At 41.0% G+C, this 17,076-nt stretch overlaps 1 protein-coding gene across 7 annotated transcripts in view; it reads left to right on the top strand.

Annotated features, from left to right (window-relative positions):
• LOC130515042 (A-kinase anchor protein 13) overlaps nucleotides 1-17,076 on the top strand; it is an 86,761-nt gene that overhangs the window by 37,933 nt on the left and 31,752 nt on the right. For all 7 annotated transcript variants that reach the window (XM_057015060.1, XM_057015049.1, XM_057015040.1 and 4 more), the window contains exons 10-12: nucleotides 7,568-7,619; nucleotides 12,608-12,738; nucleotides 16,018-16,364. In XM_057015060.1, coding sequence (XP_056871040.1) covers nucleotides 7,568-7,619; nucleotides 12,608-12,738; nucleotides 16,018-16,364 — 530 coding nt within the window. The remainder of the gene's footprint in view (nucleotides 1-7,567; nucleotides 7,620-12,607; nucleotides 12,739-16,017; nucleotides 16,365-17,076) is intronic.

Here is a 17,076-nt window from a genome sequence, read left to right as displayed (position 1 = left end):
AGCCAAGGGTTTTCTCAGAAATGTTGCTGACTGACAGATTCCTTAACAGTCATAGGCTTTTCCACAGGGCTGGTGTGGCTTTCCTTATTCCTGGCCTGTGGTCAACAACGGTGGCTTGTTCTGAATTCCAGATGTTTTCTGCACAACATGCTGAGGCTGTAGGATGTTGGGCCTGCCAGCAGAGGGCAATGTGGCCTTGATGGGATCATTTGGTTGTTTTTTTTGTTTTTTTTTCTTTTTGTTTTTCTCGTTCCTTTGACCAGGGGGAGAATTTAATGACCTGCCATTTGATCCTGTTGAAATTTCCTGTAATTTCTGTGATGAACAGGCTATTTGGAGTCATGATGGTGTTGAGGAAACTGCATTACTGTAGAATTAGAGGTGAAGAAATTGCATGTTCAGACATGTCACCACGACGTGTCTTTGGCAGCTACCATCAGCTACCATGTGTTTATATTACCTTTTTTGAATCTTTATTTTTAACTCATTACATTCTTAATCCTTTTTGTATGTAAATCACTGTACAGCAGCACCTTTATGTTTTGTAAATATGCTATAAAACTAAACTGGATTGGATCGATTCAATTAAACTCTCAAAAAATCAAAGCAAATAAACCAAAGTTGGCCAGTGATGTATAAAAGGATTAAGAATGTCCAGACACCAGAGGGAAAATACAATTGAGAAAAAATATTGCAAGTAATTTTTCATTTAGAATTTAATTAAAAAATATTGCTATTACTAAGTCGTAGAAAAGTACATCATTAGAAATATTTTTGTATAAATAACCAATAAACCATGATTACACACGTGTGCATTTAAAGGTTTCAGTTTTGTCAAAATTTTCACTTGTGCAATTATTGACAGTTATGTTGAAAAATAAATTAAATTCCTACGGAACTATAGTATTCCCTTAATTATTGTGGTCGACGTTCATGCACCATCAAAGAAAAACCCTATGAGGCAGCTGTAAAATTAAGTTTATTGTTTACAGAAGGAAAACGACCAAGAGCCCTCTGAATGATTGAGTCATTCCAAACCATCCTACAATCTGATATGCCAACGTTTAATATTTTCTTGTAAAATTGGTTGTTTACTTTTGGTGAGCTTTTCCAGCTCCTCATCCAAGAGATACTGTACGGTCATGTGTGGCAGCAGTAGGATGCTTTGAGTTTGCCTCGCTTGGCCTGTTTCAGGGACACATGTCGCCTCCAAATATCAACATATTTAGCTTAGATCAGCAGGAGATGAAGAGGTACTTGACCTCAAAACTCTGCTTTGGCTTGAAGCACATGTTCAAGTTGTGCAAGATAATGAGTTCATGAAAGGAAAAATCAAAATGTTAAAAGGTCAGGACCCAGACTGCGTTCCCTCTGAACAAAAACAACGTCCCCTCAACAAATGCAAATAAACTGGGATAGTCCGACATTTGCATTATTTATGCCTGGAAGTGGAAAACTATGGTTTGTTGGTGACTGGTATTGTTTCATCTGGTCCAGTGCGGATTGGGATTTAACCAGGGCTGTGTTGAACTTTTCTGAACTTTAGCAACAGGTCAGTCTGCAAATAAACTAGCAGCCATTTATATTCAAAATGCATTTTCAGTGCAAATGCTGTGGTCCATCTGGAATGCACACATTGTTAAGCCAGAGGGGTAGGTGGAGGAGGGGTTTAGTTGTTTGTGGCTGCTACAAGAGTGGGCTGGACTTGAACATGTCACTTACAACTCTGTGTATAGGAAAAAAGGCAAGAATTGTGCTTTCTGGGTTAATTAGCACTTTGGAATATGACTGTTGAAAGCAATGATGGATTTTACTAACATATATTTCAACATGTAATAACTTTCTGAATAGAATGTTGGTAGAAAAAAGATCCGTCTTGTTCTCCACTCTTCCTAGCATGTCCCCTGGCCAGATCATCCCTTCCAAACAAGCATCTCAGGGTTGTTCTGAATTCCCAGCCAGCAGGGGGTGTTAAATGTATCTCAGTGGCATAAATCCTAATGAGTGATTAGAATGAAGTCTAGTAATGGTCTTACTGTCGTACACTATCGTGCCTCCTTGGCAGTCTAATGAAGAGGATGATGAAGAGACATTCGCAGCTCATTGAGAAAGATGGAAAATACAGAGGGGGAGAGGGAGAGCAGAGCCATGAGTCAGGGAGTGTCGTGGGAGAAGTTGAGAGGCAACAGATGAAAAGAAAAGGGGAGGGAGGGAAGTAGGAAAGGAGGGAGGAGAGCTGGAGTCTGGTTGAAGGCTGCCTCTGTGGCCAGATGTGAATTTTAGCAAACAGCCCTAGCTCTGCTCAGCAGTGTCGTTCTGTCGGATTAGAACCTTCTCTGGAAGTCTGCTCTTGAGATTTATGGGAAAATGTACGAATGGCACAAGCGGAGGTACAGTTTCTGTTCTAAAGGAGAGCGAGCTGTAGACGTGGTTTTGATAAAGGTAGGCTACTTCTGGCTCTGTCAGAGAAAGTTTCTTGTGCTGCTAACACCACAGTAACTAACCCTTGAGCAGAGGGACAGAGGGTGTGAAGCCTGGGTTTAAAGTGACCCAGAACAGCAGAAACTGCATGAAGTCGTAGACATTCACTAGAAATGAAGCAAATGGAGGTGAAAGAACCTAAATGACTTTTACTTTGTTTTCACATTACCGAACTTTGTGCATTTGGAAGGCTTAATCACTCGGGTTAATAAAGAAAATGAATATTTGCATGGTATCAAACATAATCACAGCTATGTCAGAGTGGGTCCACAGGGTTCAGGCAAACCTGTAGTCACCGAGCGGTGGGTTCTTGGCCTGTTGGGAGCTGATTGTATGTTTGTTGATAATGGCCCTTCATACAAAGAGTGCTGATTATTTTGGGGCAGGCTTGAACGCTGCATGCCGCACGTGACGCCGTGGCTGATGCCTGCACGTTACTCGTGTCGGTGGCGTAACTGTTTAAAAGTCAGTGAGGCTCAGACAGTTACAAGTTGTGAACACTGTGATCATCAGTGGAGATGAAAAAACTCCTCCATGTCTTCAGACGCTGCAGAGCCAGGACTCTCCTCTACCTCGATACCGTAACATAATAATAGTTTGGTGTCAAACCGGATGCTCAACTGGTTGAATGCTATTTAAAGCTTACATCTTTCTGTGTGCTCAGAACTCTAAAAGCCATTTCCCCACCCCAGCTCTAACTTCTCCATGTCTTTAGGACCATCGGGTTTTTGACATGTTTTTCAAATCAATTTTTTGGTACATCCCTACAAAATTCACTAAATTCCCGTACAGGTTTTTCCTTATATGTGCAGTTTTGTTGACATGTAAAAATCCCCTTTATTTTTAAACTGTCCAAGTACTGTATATCATAATAGCTAGAGTGTTGTGTTTGAGTGTCAGTCCTGTTTTTGGTCTTTTTATGAATGTGCTTAATCAGTATTTCTTTAGACTTTTCCAGATTTTAGTTCTATAAACCGTAGCTCACACAGCATAAATAATTGGTTATTTTCTGCAAGTAATCTATACAGTAGTTTCTAATTTAAGCATCATTATTGTGCCAATATTACTTTTGTAGATGTCTAATGCTGCAAAAGTCATATTTCTCCTATAACTGCATATACCAATGCTTTTACAGCAGGCAACCTTATGAATAAAGGGTTCATGAAGAGTTAGAGGTATTTAAAACGGCTTCAATCTTTCATCTCTTATGGAAACCATTAACATGAATGTATTAAGTATACATTCAGAAACATATTCTTGACAAAACAAATTTTGATACTACAAAAATGTTAAAATGGTTGTTATTAATCCCAACTTGTTTCCAGGACACTGGAAAGGGTTTTTTCTTGGTACACTTCCTGTTTATGTTGAAAAACCCATATTCTTGGCTGCCATCGTGGTAATAATAGTTTATTGTAGCCACTGAGCTATATTTTACATGTATTAGGATTGCGTTTAAAGTACAATTTACTATCTTATATTAATAATACAATATCCGTCACCATGACCAAAAAATAACACTTTAATAATGCACGAGTTACCGTGCACTGTTATTGTGGCTGTTGATGTAAATGTCCAGCCAGAGGACGCGCAGCCTGAGAGGACGGGACAGGAAAATGTTGTCTATTACATGGATTGCTTTGGTTTCTGAAACCTCTTCAACTTCAGTCCATTGTCCTAATAGCAGCTCTTCTTTTCATTTAAAGGAGAAAATAACAAGGATGATTGTGTGAGTGTGTGTGAACGGGGGGCTACAATGGGTTGGGGGGGGAAAAGGCAGCGCACCGCTGTTTCCTGGTCTTAGATGGAAAGAGGCATTTGGCCAAATGACTTCATTCCAAAGCATTTTACATCCCAGCATCTCTCCTGGCCACAAAGCACCTCATCGCTCCAGTTACCAAGTATGAGAACTGTGAATGGGCCTTTATACTAGTGGCCTCCTATATGCTGGAGCTATGATACCCCGTATAAAACATAATATTATGGCGGTAACAAGCTGGGAAAATGTTGTTTAATGGGAACATTCCACTGGTAATCTGGCGTGATGTGAACATGTGATAGGATCATGACACAAGTCGAGGTTCACCAGTTTGTCAAATAATATTTGTTTAGAGATACGCAATAGGCAGAGTGTAACCATCTGTAACCAGCAGATTTCAGCCAAATGTGCTTCCAAAAGGGGCTTCAAATTATAAAACCATAGTAACCGGAATTAAGAGTCCTCTGGTTTTTCTGTCTGTGTTTGGTGGAGTGTTTCAGCCTAAAAACTTTATAGCATTTTAGTTTCATTTATGACCACAGGAACAACTTTTTTTCTGTAAAGTGCTGCTCTATAACATCAAGAAAATCTAAGAAAAGCAATCTTAAAGCATGGTGGAAGGTAAAAGTTACAAAACTAGAGTCATTAAAGGGCAAAAATATAAATTGAAATGGATTAAAAAAAACATGTCAGGTTTCTGTGAGTGTGTTTGGTATGCTGAAATCAGCCTCCAGGGTACAGCAAAGTATTTTTACCCTCAGGTCGGCTGTCAGTCATCTTTAGGGGCCAAACTGTGTCTATACCTGTAGGAAACATTTGTTCTGTCAGCTGTGGCATCCCTCAGTGCTGCAGCACGTCTCTGTCCGCCTGCCTGTCCAGAAACAAGGCAGTGGGCCAAGTATGGATTGCTGGGACATAGATCCTCACCTCTGTGCAGCTTTATGTTCAGTCATGTCTTTAACCTTAACAGTACTTTATAAAACCAAGTCATTTGCTTGTAAAGGAACAAGAATTACTTGTCTTTGGTGTTGAAGCAGGAGCAGGATTTTACCAACAGATGAAGCTGTAATTCCACCAGTTCAGGCCATCTATGGTCCATTGAACTGAATTATTCTGTTTAGTAGAAATGCAGCTATAGAGTGATGGCCATGGACCAGCTGACAGATATGAAAATATTGAACTTTTTATGATTTTAATTGATAATATTGCTAAAATCTGCAGCTGGTTGCTTTGAGTTCACATATCAGCTGAAGTGAGTCCTCCTGTTTTCATCCACTTTGAACGCCATTACCGGAATTTGGTTTGTCCACCTTCTACAGCAGCCACAGCAGCACTGAGAGCTTCATTGCTCATTCTTTCTCAGCCCTTCTGCATTTTAGGCCAAAGGGTCTCCTTTGAATGGACAAAAGATCCCTCCACCATTTGTCCCAAATTTGCTGGATGGGGTTGGGGTTAATGGGGTGTTCGGACCATCAATTTCGGTGTTACAGCTCCTTCTGCTGCAGGTAGTTCCAGCAAAAGTTAGAACAATGCTTATTTTAATGATCAGTTCAACAAAAACAACCAAAACCTCTTAAATATAAATAGTGGACTGATGATGTTGGCCAGTGTTTAGGTCCAGGTTTTGACTTGGTGAATGAGGTGCTAAGTTTGCCCTCTGACTGAAATTAGAGAGACTTCTGGTAAGTCCATATTGGACTGAGCTGTGCTCAACTTATACAGATTGCCTCGCATCCGTATTAGCAGAAGCAGCTATGGTGACTGGAGGTGAGGAAGTGTGTCTCTGGCCTTAAGCTCTAATGGATTCCTTTGTTTTTCTTGCTTTCTCTGCTCTGCTTTAAGGATGGCTCATACAGCTTTTTGAATATGTTGCTTCCCTAGCAGTCATCGGCTTGGAGCAGAACCCCCACACACACATTTATTGTGGGTTGTGTGTGGGTATGTGTGTGCAACTGGCACCTTCTGTGACCAGCTAATCTTTCCTCGTCAGCGTGTTTGTTCTGTCTCAGTGGGCTCTGTTTGATATCTGAACACAGCTGTGAGCACAGAAAAGAAAGGCTTGTGTGAGCTGTCATCTGTGTGTGACTTTGTTACAGGCATGTGAGATATGATGTGTGACAACACACAAGTGTGTGTACATGCTTGAGTGCTGTTAATCGAGCTGCATGTGGGAGTGCAGGTGCCGGTATGTGTGTTAGCATCTGACTTTGAAATTGTAATTGCAGGAATGCTAAAGGCTCTGTCAGCAATGGGCTTTACACACACGCGCACACACACATGCACGCGCACTCTCTCTCTCTCTGTCTCTTTTACACACATATACATACTTTTACTTCTAACTTTGTGAAGACTTTCATCATTCATAATAACTACCCAGCTCCTTCCCCTAACCCTAACAGTCTCAACCATGTCCTAACCCTCAATCAGCTCCATAAAATAGAGAGGACCAGCCAAAATGTTCATACTTCCAAAAATAAGGATATTTTGGTTATGTAATAGCAAATACAACAACAAGACACACACAGATGCAACAGAGCTCATTATTTGTCTGGGATGCTGTCAGTAGTGTGTTCTGGCACACTTAGCGCACTGATCAGCTGAAGCCTCAAATCTTTGCTTCTGCTGTCTTGTGCTTTTGAATGTAACTGACTTAACTCCTGACTATTTTCTTAAGTCATCATGCCAAAAATAACCATTGTGCAGTCTCTAGTTTTGTGTATATAGTTTTGTGTTTTCCCATTTTCAATAAATTTTAATACCTTTTTAATGATGCTTTTGTTATAAATGCATTTTAGTGGCCAAAGATCTCTATGTCATCTGACTTCAGATCAGGTCCCTGACATTTGCATCACTTTGGTCAAACTGTCGAAGCTTTTGTATTGCCTGAAAAAAGGGAAGCGCAGGGCCTGTGCATGCTTGTATATGTATGGGTCTATCTCACACACACGCACACAGGCACACACAGCTGTTGTGTAGTCATTCCAACCACAGAGGAAGCTGAGCCCCAGCCTTGTGTGTTCACAGCTAGCCACAGATCTCTGACAGGCAGTGCGTGTGAGTGTGCAAAAGAGTGAGAGTCTGTGAGCAGCTAAGGCTATAAACAGGCTGGAGTTGAGTCCTCGCAAACAGTTGGTCTTATAGACGGAGTATGTCGCTCAATCTATGAAATACTCTGAAACATGCGTCATGAAGATTGCCGGATCACTGTATCTTTTCACCATCACGAAGGAGGCAACGCTTTGTGCCGACCCTGCTGGTCATAACATCTTTGTGGTTGATGATCACATGTTGCTGAGGCTGATTCAGTTTCTTCCTCTTCCTCTGTAGATTCACCAAGACAGAGAATTGTACCATCAGCCCTGCAGTACTCTCCTTTCAGGTAAGATTTAATGTTGTCATTATTTCTGGACAGAAAGGTTGTGAACCTGTGTTTTATTATTTTTCATATATATATTACTGCATTGAAGCATGATTATGTGGTATCAGGTCTTGTGATGGGCTCACCGATGAAGCAGACCTGTAGAATGACTCTGCTTGGGTTTAAGAGCACTTTGAGAAAATGCAACTATAAACGGGTATTTTTTGGATTAAGGAAATATTTGCGTCTAAAGAATTTCAAGTAGTCGACAGTGTACCCTGTACTAAAGTTAGGGTTTTGCTCTAAATGGAACATGCACCTAGAAAACGTCATGCTATAAGAGCTAGACCAACACTATAAACATAATGTAATTTGGAGCCTTTCTCCTAATGAACTTGTGGTTTAAAGTTGAGGGTGAATTTTGTTCCTGAAAGCAACTGTAATACTGGTTACTGTGTATTTTATTCCAAACGTAAATGTCAAAGATGCTGTCTCTGAGAGCAAAATCCCCAAACTAAATATTGTAGATAATTAAACAGATGTGGGAAAAAATATAGGTTTAAATAAAACCAGAAAAAACACTATTCCAAAAATCTTAATGATTTTAGGACTATTTTAGTTGTTCAGTTCAATTGTTATACACTAGTTTGCTATTGGGGTAATTGTACAGGTCGATTCTTTGGACTCCTCAAATTACCATTAGTGCTATAAGTTAATAACCCATTTTAATGTGAAAGTAATGTTATCACATTGATAGAAGAGAAAATTGTTGTTGATTATCACAGCCAATACACTTTACACTTTAAAATAAGGATCCCGAATTGGAGCCCAGTGGAGCAAGGCTCTGGTGCCCTGGACCCTCCAGAACCACTCCTCATTGTCATGATAATGGATGTGTCTGGTTACGAAAACTGCCACTTTAGAGATGTGAAAATAAAAATGTCTCCCAGTTCTGCTGGGTTTTGTTCCACTTTTACACATGGCTACATTTCAAGGAAACACTCATGCAATGAATCCAGTTACACTGAAGCCTCAGAAGGGTACAACAAAGGCAGCACCATTGGTGGTCAATGATTGGCTTTTTGTCCATGTGGCGTTCCGCTGCTTATGCCCAGATATGAGTGCGGTCACCCATGTTCTCCAACCATGTCAGGGATCAGAAAGCGAGAGAGTGCTGACCTCAGTCAAAGACAGTGGATTCAAGGGGCCAACCTGGCTCAAGTGGACCACCGATTGCACATCGATTTCTGGTTTACGCTGTGTTTTTTGTATTTGCTTATTCCATGCTGAAGTGTCTGAGTCACATGTGTCTGTGACCATTCATTGTTCCCAAGCATGTGGGTCCGTGAGTTAGTCTCTGACCATATTGTAGGAATGGGAGTGTGAAGGGCTGAATGCTTGACGCGTAATGTAAAGATGAGAAAGGGGTAATATAAATACCTTTACTCATCATCACATAGAACTGGTTTATGGTTATACATTACATTCATTCTGGACGTGTAGACATTTACAGCGATTTTTTGACCTCCATAAGTTCAGTCTGTCAGCAGATTGACCAGTCTGATCAGCAACAGATCCTGGATCAGACTCAAGACGGACTGACTTTGTGTCAAGGTGAGGTCAATGCGTATTTACCATCTGAGATGCTCCTTCTGATCATCTCTTACTTTCTGGAGTAACAATGGAATGAACTTTTGATCACTCCATGTTTGCTAAATGTAGCTTTAAAATGTTATTGAGTGTCAGCAGTGAAAATTGAATACAAAACTGGTTAATAAACTGGTTTATGCTGTTCCTAAAATGGACCTGTTCATTGAATATATACTGTTTATATCAGACGTGTCTCCATCTATTGTCAGCTTTAAATTAATTATCACCATGTTATTATTCATCAGGAAGTCTGTCATTGTTGACGTTCATAGATGTTTTCTGACCAGCTATCCATCAAACATATTTGTCTTGACATTTGATACTAATGGATGGGAGGAAACTCTAACAGCTGGGTGTTTTTGTAGCGGCGCCTTCAGTAACCAGTGTTACTGTGTCCAAGTACAAGAGAGACTTTTACTGTTTCAGTGCTCTTTAGAAGGAACTACACACTAAACTTACAGAACAGCCTACAGAGATCATTATATAGCAGAACAAGTGACGTCCTGATATATTAGATTTCAGACATTTAAAGCTACTGTTTTACACAGAAAAAAGGAAGTGAGTCAACATGGCTGCAGAGTTCCGAGGCATTTGGGGGAAGTTGGGTCTCCGTCTAGTGGTGGTCTCAGGTCTTACTGAGTTGATTTTGGGAAACCATTTTGCAAAACTATTGAGGCTGTCTGTAATGAAACAATTTGACTTATACATGTTTTCTGTGGGGGAATGTTTAAAATGTATAAAAGTGATCAGAAAATCCTCCAACATGCACAGTTGATGGTTTACATTTTTGTTTGGATTCATAAGGTGACACCTAAAGAGAGAAATTAATAAAAAAGCAAATCCCAGCTTGAGGAATGCAGGATGTGTAGTCACAAGGGTCTGCACGGGTGGATAGATGGATGGCTGCTTAATGTGTTATTGGAAGGCCGCAGCTTGACGGCCGGCCTCCTGTAGCTGCCTGTGGTTCATTGCTATGTTCAGACTCATTCAGCTGTTTAACCCTGCTGTAATGTGCCATGTTGTATTTATCATCAGGAGTCATCTTCAGCTCTGCAGCACAGTCAGTTTGTCAGACCAGACGCACTTTATTTTAGTTAGAGAAAGGTTGCCTTTCTGTTGATTTAAAAACCCAGCCTACAAAAAGTCCAAGAAAGAGTTCAGTTACGATGAAACTTGGGAGTAGCATGGAATTTCAGGAACTTTCCATTGTGAGTCTTTGTGTTTTGGTGTAGACTGTTTTTGGTTTTGCCTGTAAGTGTTTGTAGAAGATCGTGTTGGGGAGAACATGGACCACTTGTCTCATTTTACTGCTTGGAAAGCTTCTGAAAATGTGGACCGAGGAAACTTGCGAGACTGTGGGGCCCATGGGATCAGTTTTCTTACCACAAACGTGGCTTCAGATTTGTTTAGATTTCTGCGCCATTGCAATTTTTTCGTCTGCTGCGTTCATTCAACAACACCCATTTGGCCTGCTGCAAGTCTAGTTGTCCTTTTTTGACTGTTGTGTAGCAGATCCAACGCGGTAGTTTGCATTTCAACATAAGTTTGACTCGTGTTTGATTTTAGATTTTACACGACTAGGTAGAGAGATTTGGTGACTTTGTTTAGTTCCATTACATTTTTTACTGGCTGCAGTCCATGTCAGAAAGGTGATTTAGCTTCCCAGTACTTTCAGAATAGTAAAATGTTCTGTATGTGTTATTTGCATATAATAATTGAGTCACATTGAACCCCTGTTCGTGTGTGTGTGTGTGTTTGAACAACAGTGAGTTAAGGCAGCTTACACTGCTCATTCTCCTGCCAGTTTTAGTAGACAAGTGTGAAGGGGCTGAGTCCAAAAGAAAAAAAGAAAAACCCCGGCATCCAACTCACACTACTACTTGCTATTTTTCTCCCAGAAAATTGCCATAATTCTGTTTTCTGTGTATTTCTGACCGTAGAAATGCGAAGCACAACTGGTTAATGGCATTCTGAGAGGTGGTGTCTCACTCAGTACGTTCTTGGACATCTTAAACGAGCTATGCTCCGAATTTGACTTAATCATCTCTGAATTCGTTCCTTGTCACAGTTTACACGCAATGGTGAAAGTCGCATAACAGTTGGGAAGAAGTCTTTCTCTTCAACACTAGGTGGCGATATGCATCTTGTCAGTGGTCTCATACAGGCTCCTTTTCTGGTTGACATATTACATCACATAATATAAATACAACTGGAGTCAGGCGTAATAATGGCATTGCAGACAACAACCCTGTATGCTAACGCCAGCTTTCTTGAATATTTTGGGGTCATGTGCCATCGTCGGGGTTGTGGAGCGTGCACACATGCGTTGTCTAGTCTAACTACGATTAAGGGATACACAAATCATTGTCCAATCGTATTATCTCTATGAATGAGTTTGATACACAGACCACCGATATTAGTCGGACTAATGCGTTTGCATGCACTTCAGTTGTCCAAATACTGTTGGACTGAGGCAATAATTCTTTGATAGTGTAAATGTGCTGACCGTACATCCAGGCACGACTCTTGCATTGGTGCATTACGACAACAGAATATCATATATTTCCTTGTAGACAATCTAGGTCATCTGGAGATGACGCTTCCTCTTCATCATGTGTATAGATATTAAGTGTTTCAGGGAATCTTAAGATTTGACTTCTGCTTATTTTAGTCAAAGATTTGACGTAAATATTCTGTATGTAGGGGAAGTTTAGGTTGGCCAGAGATGTTCCAAGCTTTTGTAACCTCCAAAAACTGCTACCACAATGCTGATGTAAAAAATGCAACGCTGAACAATGTGCACCAACAGAAATACTAAACCCACACTGTTCACCTTGGGTTCAATTATCTGAGGTCCTACTATATTAATGTTCCTATAAATGGTTTTATTATAAGCACTTGTAGCCCCTTCCTATAATGTACCTGTTAATAATGTCTACTTTGCTGCATACAGTTTCTGAAGATTCGTGTGCATATAGTTTGTGAAACTAAATTACTTCGGGATGGATAAAGAAATGATATGTTTCAGCGTGAGTTGAGTTAAAAACTGGAGCTTCATTGATCTATGTAAATGATTAAAGCAAAATGGTGTAGTTTCAGTTTTCGTGTTGGCTTTTTACAGGTGGGAGTTCCTCTTACGTTCTTTTCTCACACACAATAGTGCTTGTTTGCCTTTGCAGTTTTTGTACAGACACCCATTGATTCAGCAGGTAGTTCACACCTTCTCAGATTTCATTGAATATAAAATGTACACCTGCATACTCTGGTTCACATCACACATCAGACATTTTCCCGATCAAAATGCCAAATACTTCTCACGGTATGGAATATCATTAATATTGGTTTCTCCTGTCTTTCAGGACCCTCACGAACTTCAGAGTCTCCAAGCAGCAGCACAAGCTGCTGCCCGTCGAGGGGTCACCGAGATTCTGGCAGCGATACCGAGAACTTCCTGTGTGCAGAGCCGGGATATGATTGCATCTTCAGAAAGGTTCACATATACTTGATTGCTGAAGAATTCAGAAACAGAAATGTAACTCGCTCAATATGATGAAGGGAGCGCATCAGAGAGAATCATCTGAAGGCAAAATAAGAAAGAACAAAGTAAAATATGATCAATTTAAAAAAAAAAAAAAAAAAAAGCTACTAAATTCAATTTTGAAATCACCCGTCTTAAACCTTTGTTGAACCTAATCACGGCTGTCAATGAACACCAGGCTTGTATTGTGTTTTCCCCTGGAAAACTGCTATAGGGTTCTACAGTGGAGGTGAAATAGCTGCTTCATCAGCCGGTGCTTTGCTCTTAATTTTTTCAGGAGCCTCAGGCTGAGATGCCAAATATCTGCTAAGCATCTTTTCAAGCCTGCAGCTCTGAGGTGCTGCTGCAGAGCTGGAAGCTGTGGTCCCTGCTGTCACTGTGCTCATGTTGAAAGTCTGTTTGTAGCCTGACTCCCTTTGATTAACGCTGAAGTACTTTTATGGCTCTAGTTTGTGCTGCACTGAGCTTTTGGCCCATGCTTATTATAATCTACACACAGTGTCCTTTTTGTGTTAAACAATAATGGACAAGGACTAGAGGTGTGACTGGGAGGGACAGTCTCATGTTTTGTGGACAGGGTCTGGCGAGCTGCCAGATGGTTGTAACCTTGAGACTTTTATTCTTTACTACAGCAGCTAACCTCAGCGTCACAGGAATGTCACTACTTATAAAGTGAAACATTTTATCTGAATCATGCAATAGTCTTAATTTTATTTAGACGTTGTCATCTTAATGAAAATGGGGACAACATGATGATCTTTATCTACAGCAATAATTTTCAGTAAAACATCATGGTATTTTATCTTTAGCAAAAGATTGTTGCATGGTGTTGGCATCATTTTAAAGCCCCAAAAATCTAGTTCAGCTTCACTCATTTCACTAAAGCTATGATCACGTGCACACACAGCTTTGTCTCTCTCTATCTCTCTCTGACTCACTCACACACATCACATGCGTGCATCCTCCCAGTTCCTGAGGAATTTGTGTTAGTGACTTAAAGCAGATCTTTCATTCCCAGCTCCGCAACTGAGCAGCTCTGTGCTCAATCACACTGCAGCTGGCAACACAATAAGCCCAGTAAAAGCTCACACCTACAAATTAGCTCTAAATGCCTGTTTGTGTGTGTGTTTGCAATATGTGCTGGTGTGTTAGTTCCCAACAAGGGCAAAGTGGATAATATAAATTTCTTTAAAATGATGTTTTGATATTTTTGGGATTATTTGTTGCTCCTGTTACAGGTCTTTTGGAAACCAATGCAAGAAATCCTGGGGCTGGGGAGGGGGGCAATTAATGAACTGCAATGTTGAGGGGGATGCCAAAGTTACCATTAAACTGTTTAGCAAAAACTGCACAACATACCTGTGCTAAATTGGAGGTGAACCATTAATTTCTGTTCTGGTCTATAGGTGATTTGCAGTCACAAATGTCTGAAATTTAGAAGCGTCAAATTGAGATGTTGGGCAGAAGGTGGAGAATTAATTAGCACTCAGATAGTAATTGGAAATGATGGAAAGCGAGTTTTCAAAAGTGCTGGGTGAGCGTGCATGTAACAGGAATCTAAAACTAGCAAAAACATATTGGATAGGAACCATGCACACAAGGAAACTAGATTTTTGCTTCCTCTTCTTCGAACAAGGACTTTATTTTGAGAACCACTAGCTGTGGTAGCTACAGTAGCTAGCATTGCTAAAAGCAAAGAAACAGATAACCACTTTGAAACACAAGCTGTAAACAACCTTTCCAGGGTGATACCACAGACAGTTATGTTTCCAGTAATGTCTTTACACACTGGTCTGCATTGTTGACAGGTTTAGTCAGCTATAAGTAGTTTCATTTTCGTAGCTTTACATTTTATTAAGTGGCCACTGCATGTATGGGCATTGTCCAACTCTGCTCCTCATGATTTGAGACAGAGGTCTTAATCCATGTCCACTGGTTTTCTGCTGCTATTTTAAAATATGTTTCTCCCCTTTGTGAGTGAGTACAAAAGTAGCTTTTGTTTTATTTCTCCATTTGATCGGTTGGTACCAACGACACAAAACCTTGGAGTGATCTTGGCTTTTTCTTATGAGTAAATCATTTTCTGCCCTCCATCTACAGTCGTGACGTCAACAGCAACCCGCATATTTAAAATAACGGAAGGAAAAGCAGTTTTACTAAAATAAAAGACACTGCATGGTTTGTATGTAAAGTGTAAATTAAACTGGAATCCTTTGCTTTGCAAGAGGTGACAGCACTGGGTTGAGAACACAGGGGATGTCGTTCAATCCCTGGGTGTGGACAAATTTGGAAGGTCAGCTGGTAGCAGCTGCCAGGACACCTTCTGAGCCACAGCCAGGTACCCCTGAGCAAGCTACTAACCTCAAAATGCTTACATATGGCCCTGTGATGAGCTGGCTACTTGTCCTTGCCTTCGCCTATATGCAGCTGGGATAGTAGGCACTGCTTGCTGAAGGAAGAGAACCTCACTCTTCTCTGCCTCGTACACAGAGTGGTTCCAGTTTAACAGCCGATTAAGTGAACAACTGACTTCCATGTCTGTTGGTGTTTTCTTTAGCAGCCCTACTGCTGCAAACCGGTCTGGCCTATTGTCTCCAATCCTGGCCATTTGGTCCTTGTTACATTTCTTTCCTGGGCCTGAAGCTCCAGCATTCTTCTAATTTGGTACATGCATCTGTGCGGAAAGCCTGGTAGAGTTCTAGTGTGTATGAGTTTAGGACTTCTGTTCGTTGCTTGTCTTTTCTTCGCTGATATGTCACTGGAAATATTTGACTCCATTTAATTTGCACTTGATTAAAAGAAGCGGTATTTTCTTGTCAGAATTAAGACCTTTTTAATCCCAGAGGAGGCGTTACTGTTTTTAGACTGTTTCTTACACACAAGCCACAGCCAGTATGCTTGAACGTACAGTGATCAAATGCAGTCATTACAGAAGAGCCTATAGAAGACGTTAGCTGCCTTCAACACGTGCTTTAAGTATTTGAGGGTTCAGTACCTTGCTCAAGGGTTCCTTGGCAGTGCTCTGAAAATGTCCGGGTGCCTCTCCTGCTACCAGCGCACTTTTCAGTTTGATCCACGATGGGGCTTGAACCAGAAACCCTCCAGCACCAAATCTGTTCTATAAGTCTCTCTAACCTTCAGGACCTTGTTCTAGATTCTGCTTAGACATTGTTTTTGGTTCAACGCGCTAATGAAATATGACTAAATAATATTTTTCGTGGATCTCTACAGCATGATGAGCCGATAACAGCAGGAGGAGACAGCACCAGCGAGGTTTCCGTGTCATGTTCCTCCACAGACGACACCGCCAGCGTATGTCCATCCAGCTCCAGCCTTGACGGCAGCCAGGGGCTGGAATGCAGCTGGAGCCCAGTGGAGACTGGGGCTTCTGGTATTATAGGATCAGGCTGTGATGGTGGAGGAGGAGGAGAAGCAGAAGAAGCCAAAGATAGGGTCACAGAGGTGCCGCGGCGCCCCTCGCTTTACAGAAGCAGCATCCGCTCACTCTCACCTCTTCGCCGCCACAGCTGGGGCCCTGGAAAAAACAACGGGGGAAACACAGAGATGAACCAGAGAAGGTAAAACTCCAGAAGGGGCAACATTTATTGTGCCACTGCAAAGGAAGCAGGAGGATTGTGGAACTGGGTATCGTTGCCGCTGTCTCTCCCGAGTGAGCAGTTTCCACTGTTCACACGTCTCACTTCTGTTCTCGCAGGTCTCTCATGCACACTTTTAGCAGTATTCCCAGTAGTCAGCATCTTGAAATACTGGTTGATAAAAGTGATGAAGAATATAATGTTTCACACAGAGTAGAAAAATGCTGGATAAGCTGTAACAATCACACATAGTTAGAATCATATTCTTGTTAGTATTTAATGCCAAACTGGACTAGAACTTTAATGGGGTAAGGTATTAAATGCTGCATTCTCCGTATTTTTACAAATCCAGAGGTTTTCCTATTATAATGTAACCCAAAGCCATTCGTGTGTTTTCTGTAAATTGTCTGTAGCAGCTCTTTGTAGGGCACAAAACAGGCCCGAGGCGTTGGATTTTTGTTAGGCCTGTTGTTCCCGATAAGAATACTTTTCACCTAAATATTTTACAAGACGGTGCGGATTAAATCATCATGTTAGCTTTATAGAAAAGGTAAAAGGTCACCTTAATTGTGAAATATGATTCTGCGAGTATTTTCACCTCCGTGCCCTCCCTTCTAAATAGAAACATCTATACTGGAATCATTAATATCCACCTTAGGCTACTTTTTAGTAATAGTAATCCTAATGTGATTAT

This window comes from Takifugu flavidus, chromosome 2 (assembly GCF_003711565.1).
Source record: "Takifugu flavidus isolate HTHZ2018 chromosome 2, ASM371156v2, whole genome shotgun sequence".
Taxonomy (NCBI): domain Eukaryota; kingdom Metazoa; phylum Chordata; class Actinopteri; order Tetraodontiformes; family Tetraodontidae; genus Takifugu; species Takifugu flavidus.
The sequence above is the reverse complement of the archived record's forward strand: the minus strand, read 5'-3'. Positions and strand labels throughout refer to the sequence as shown.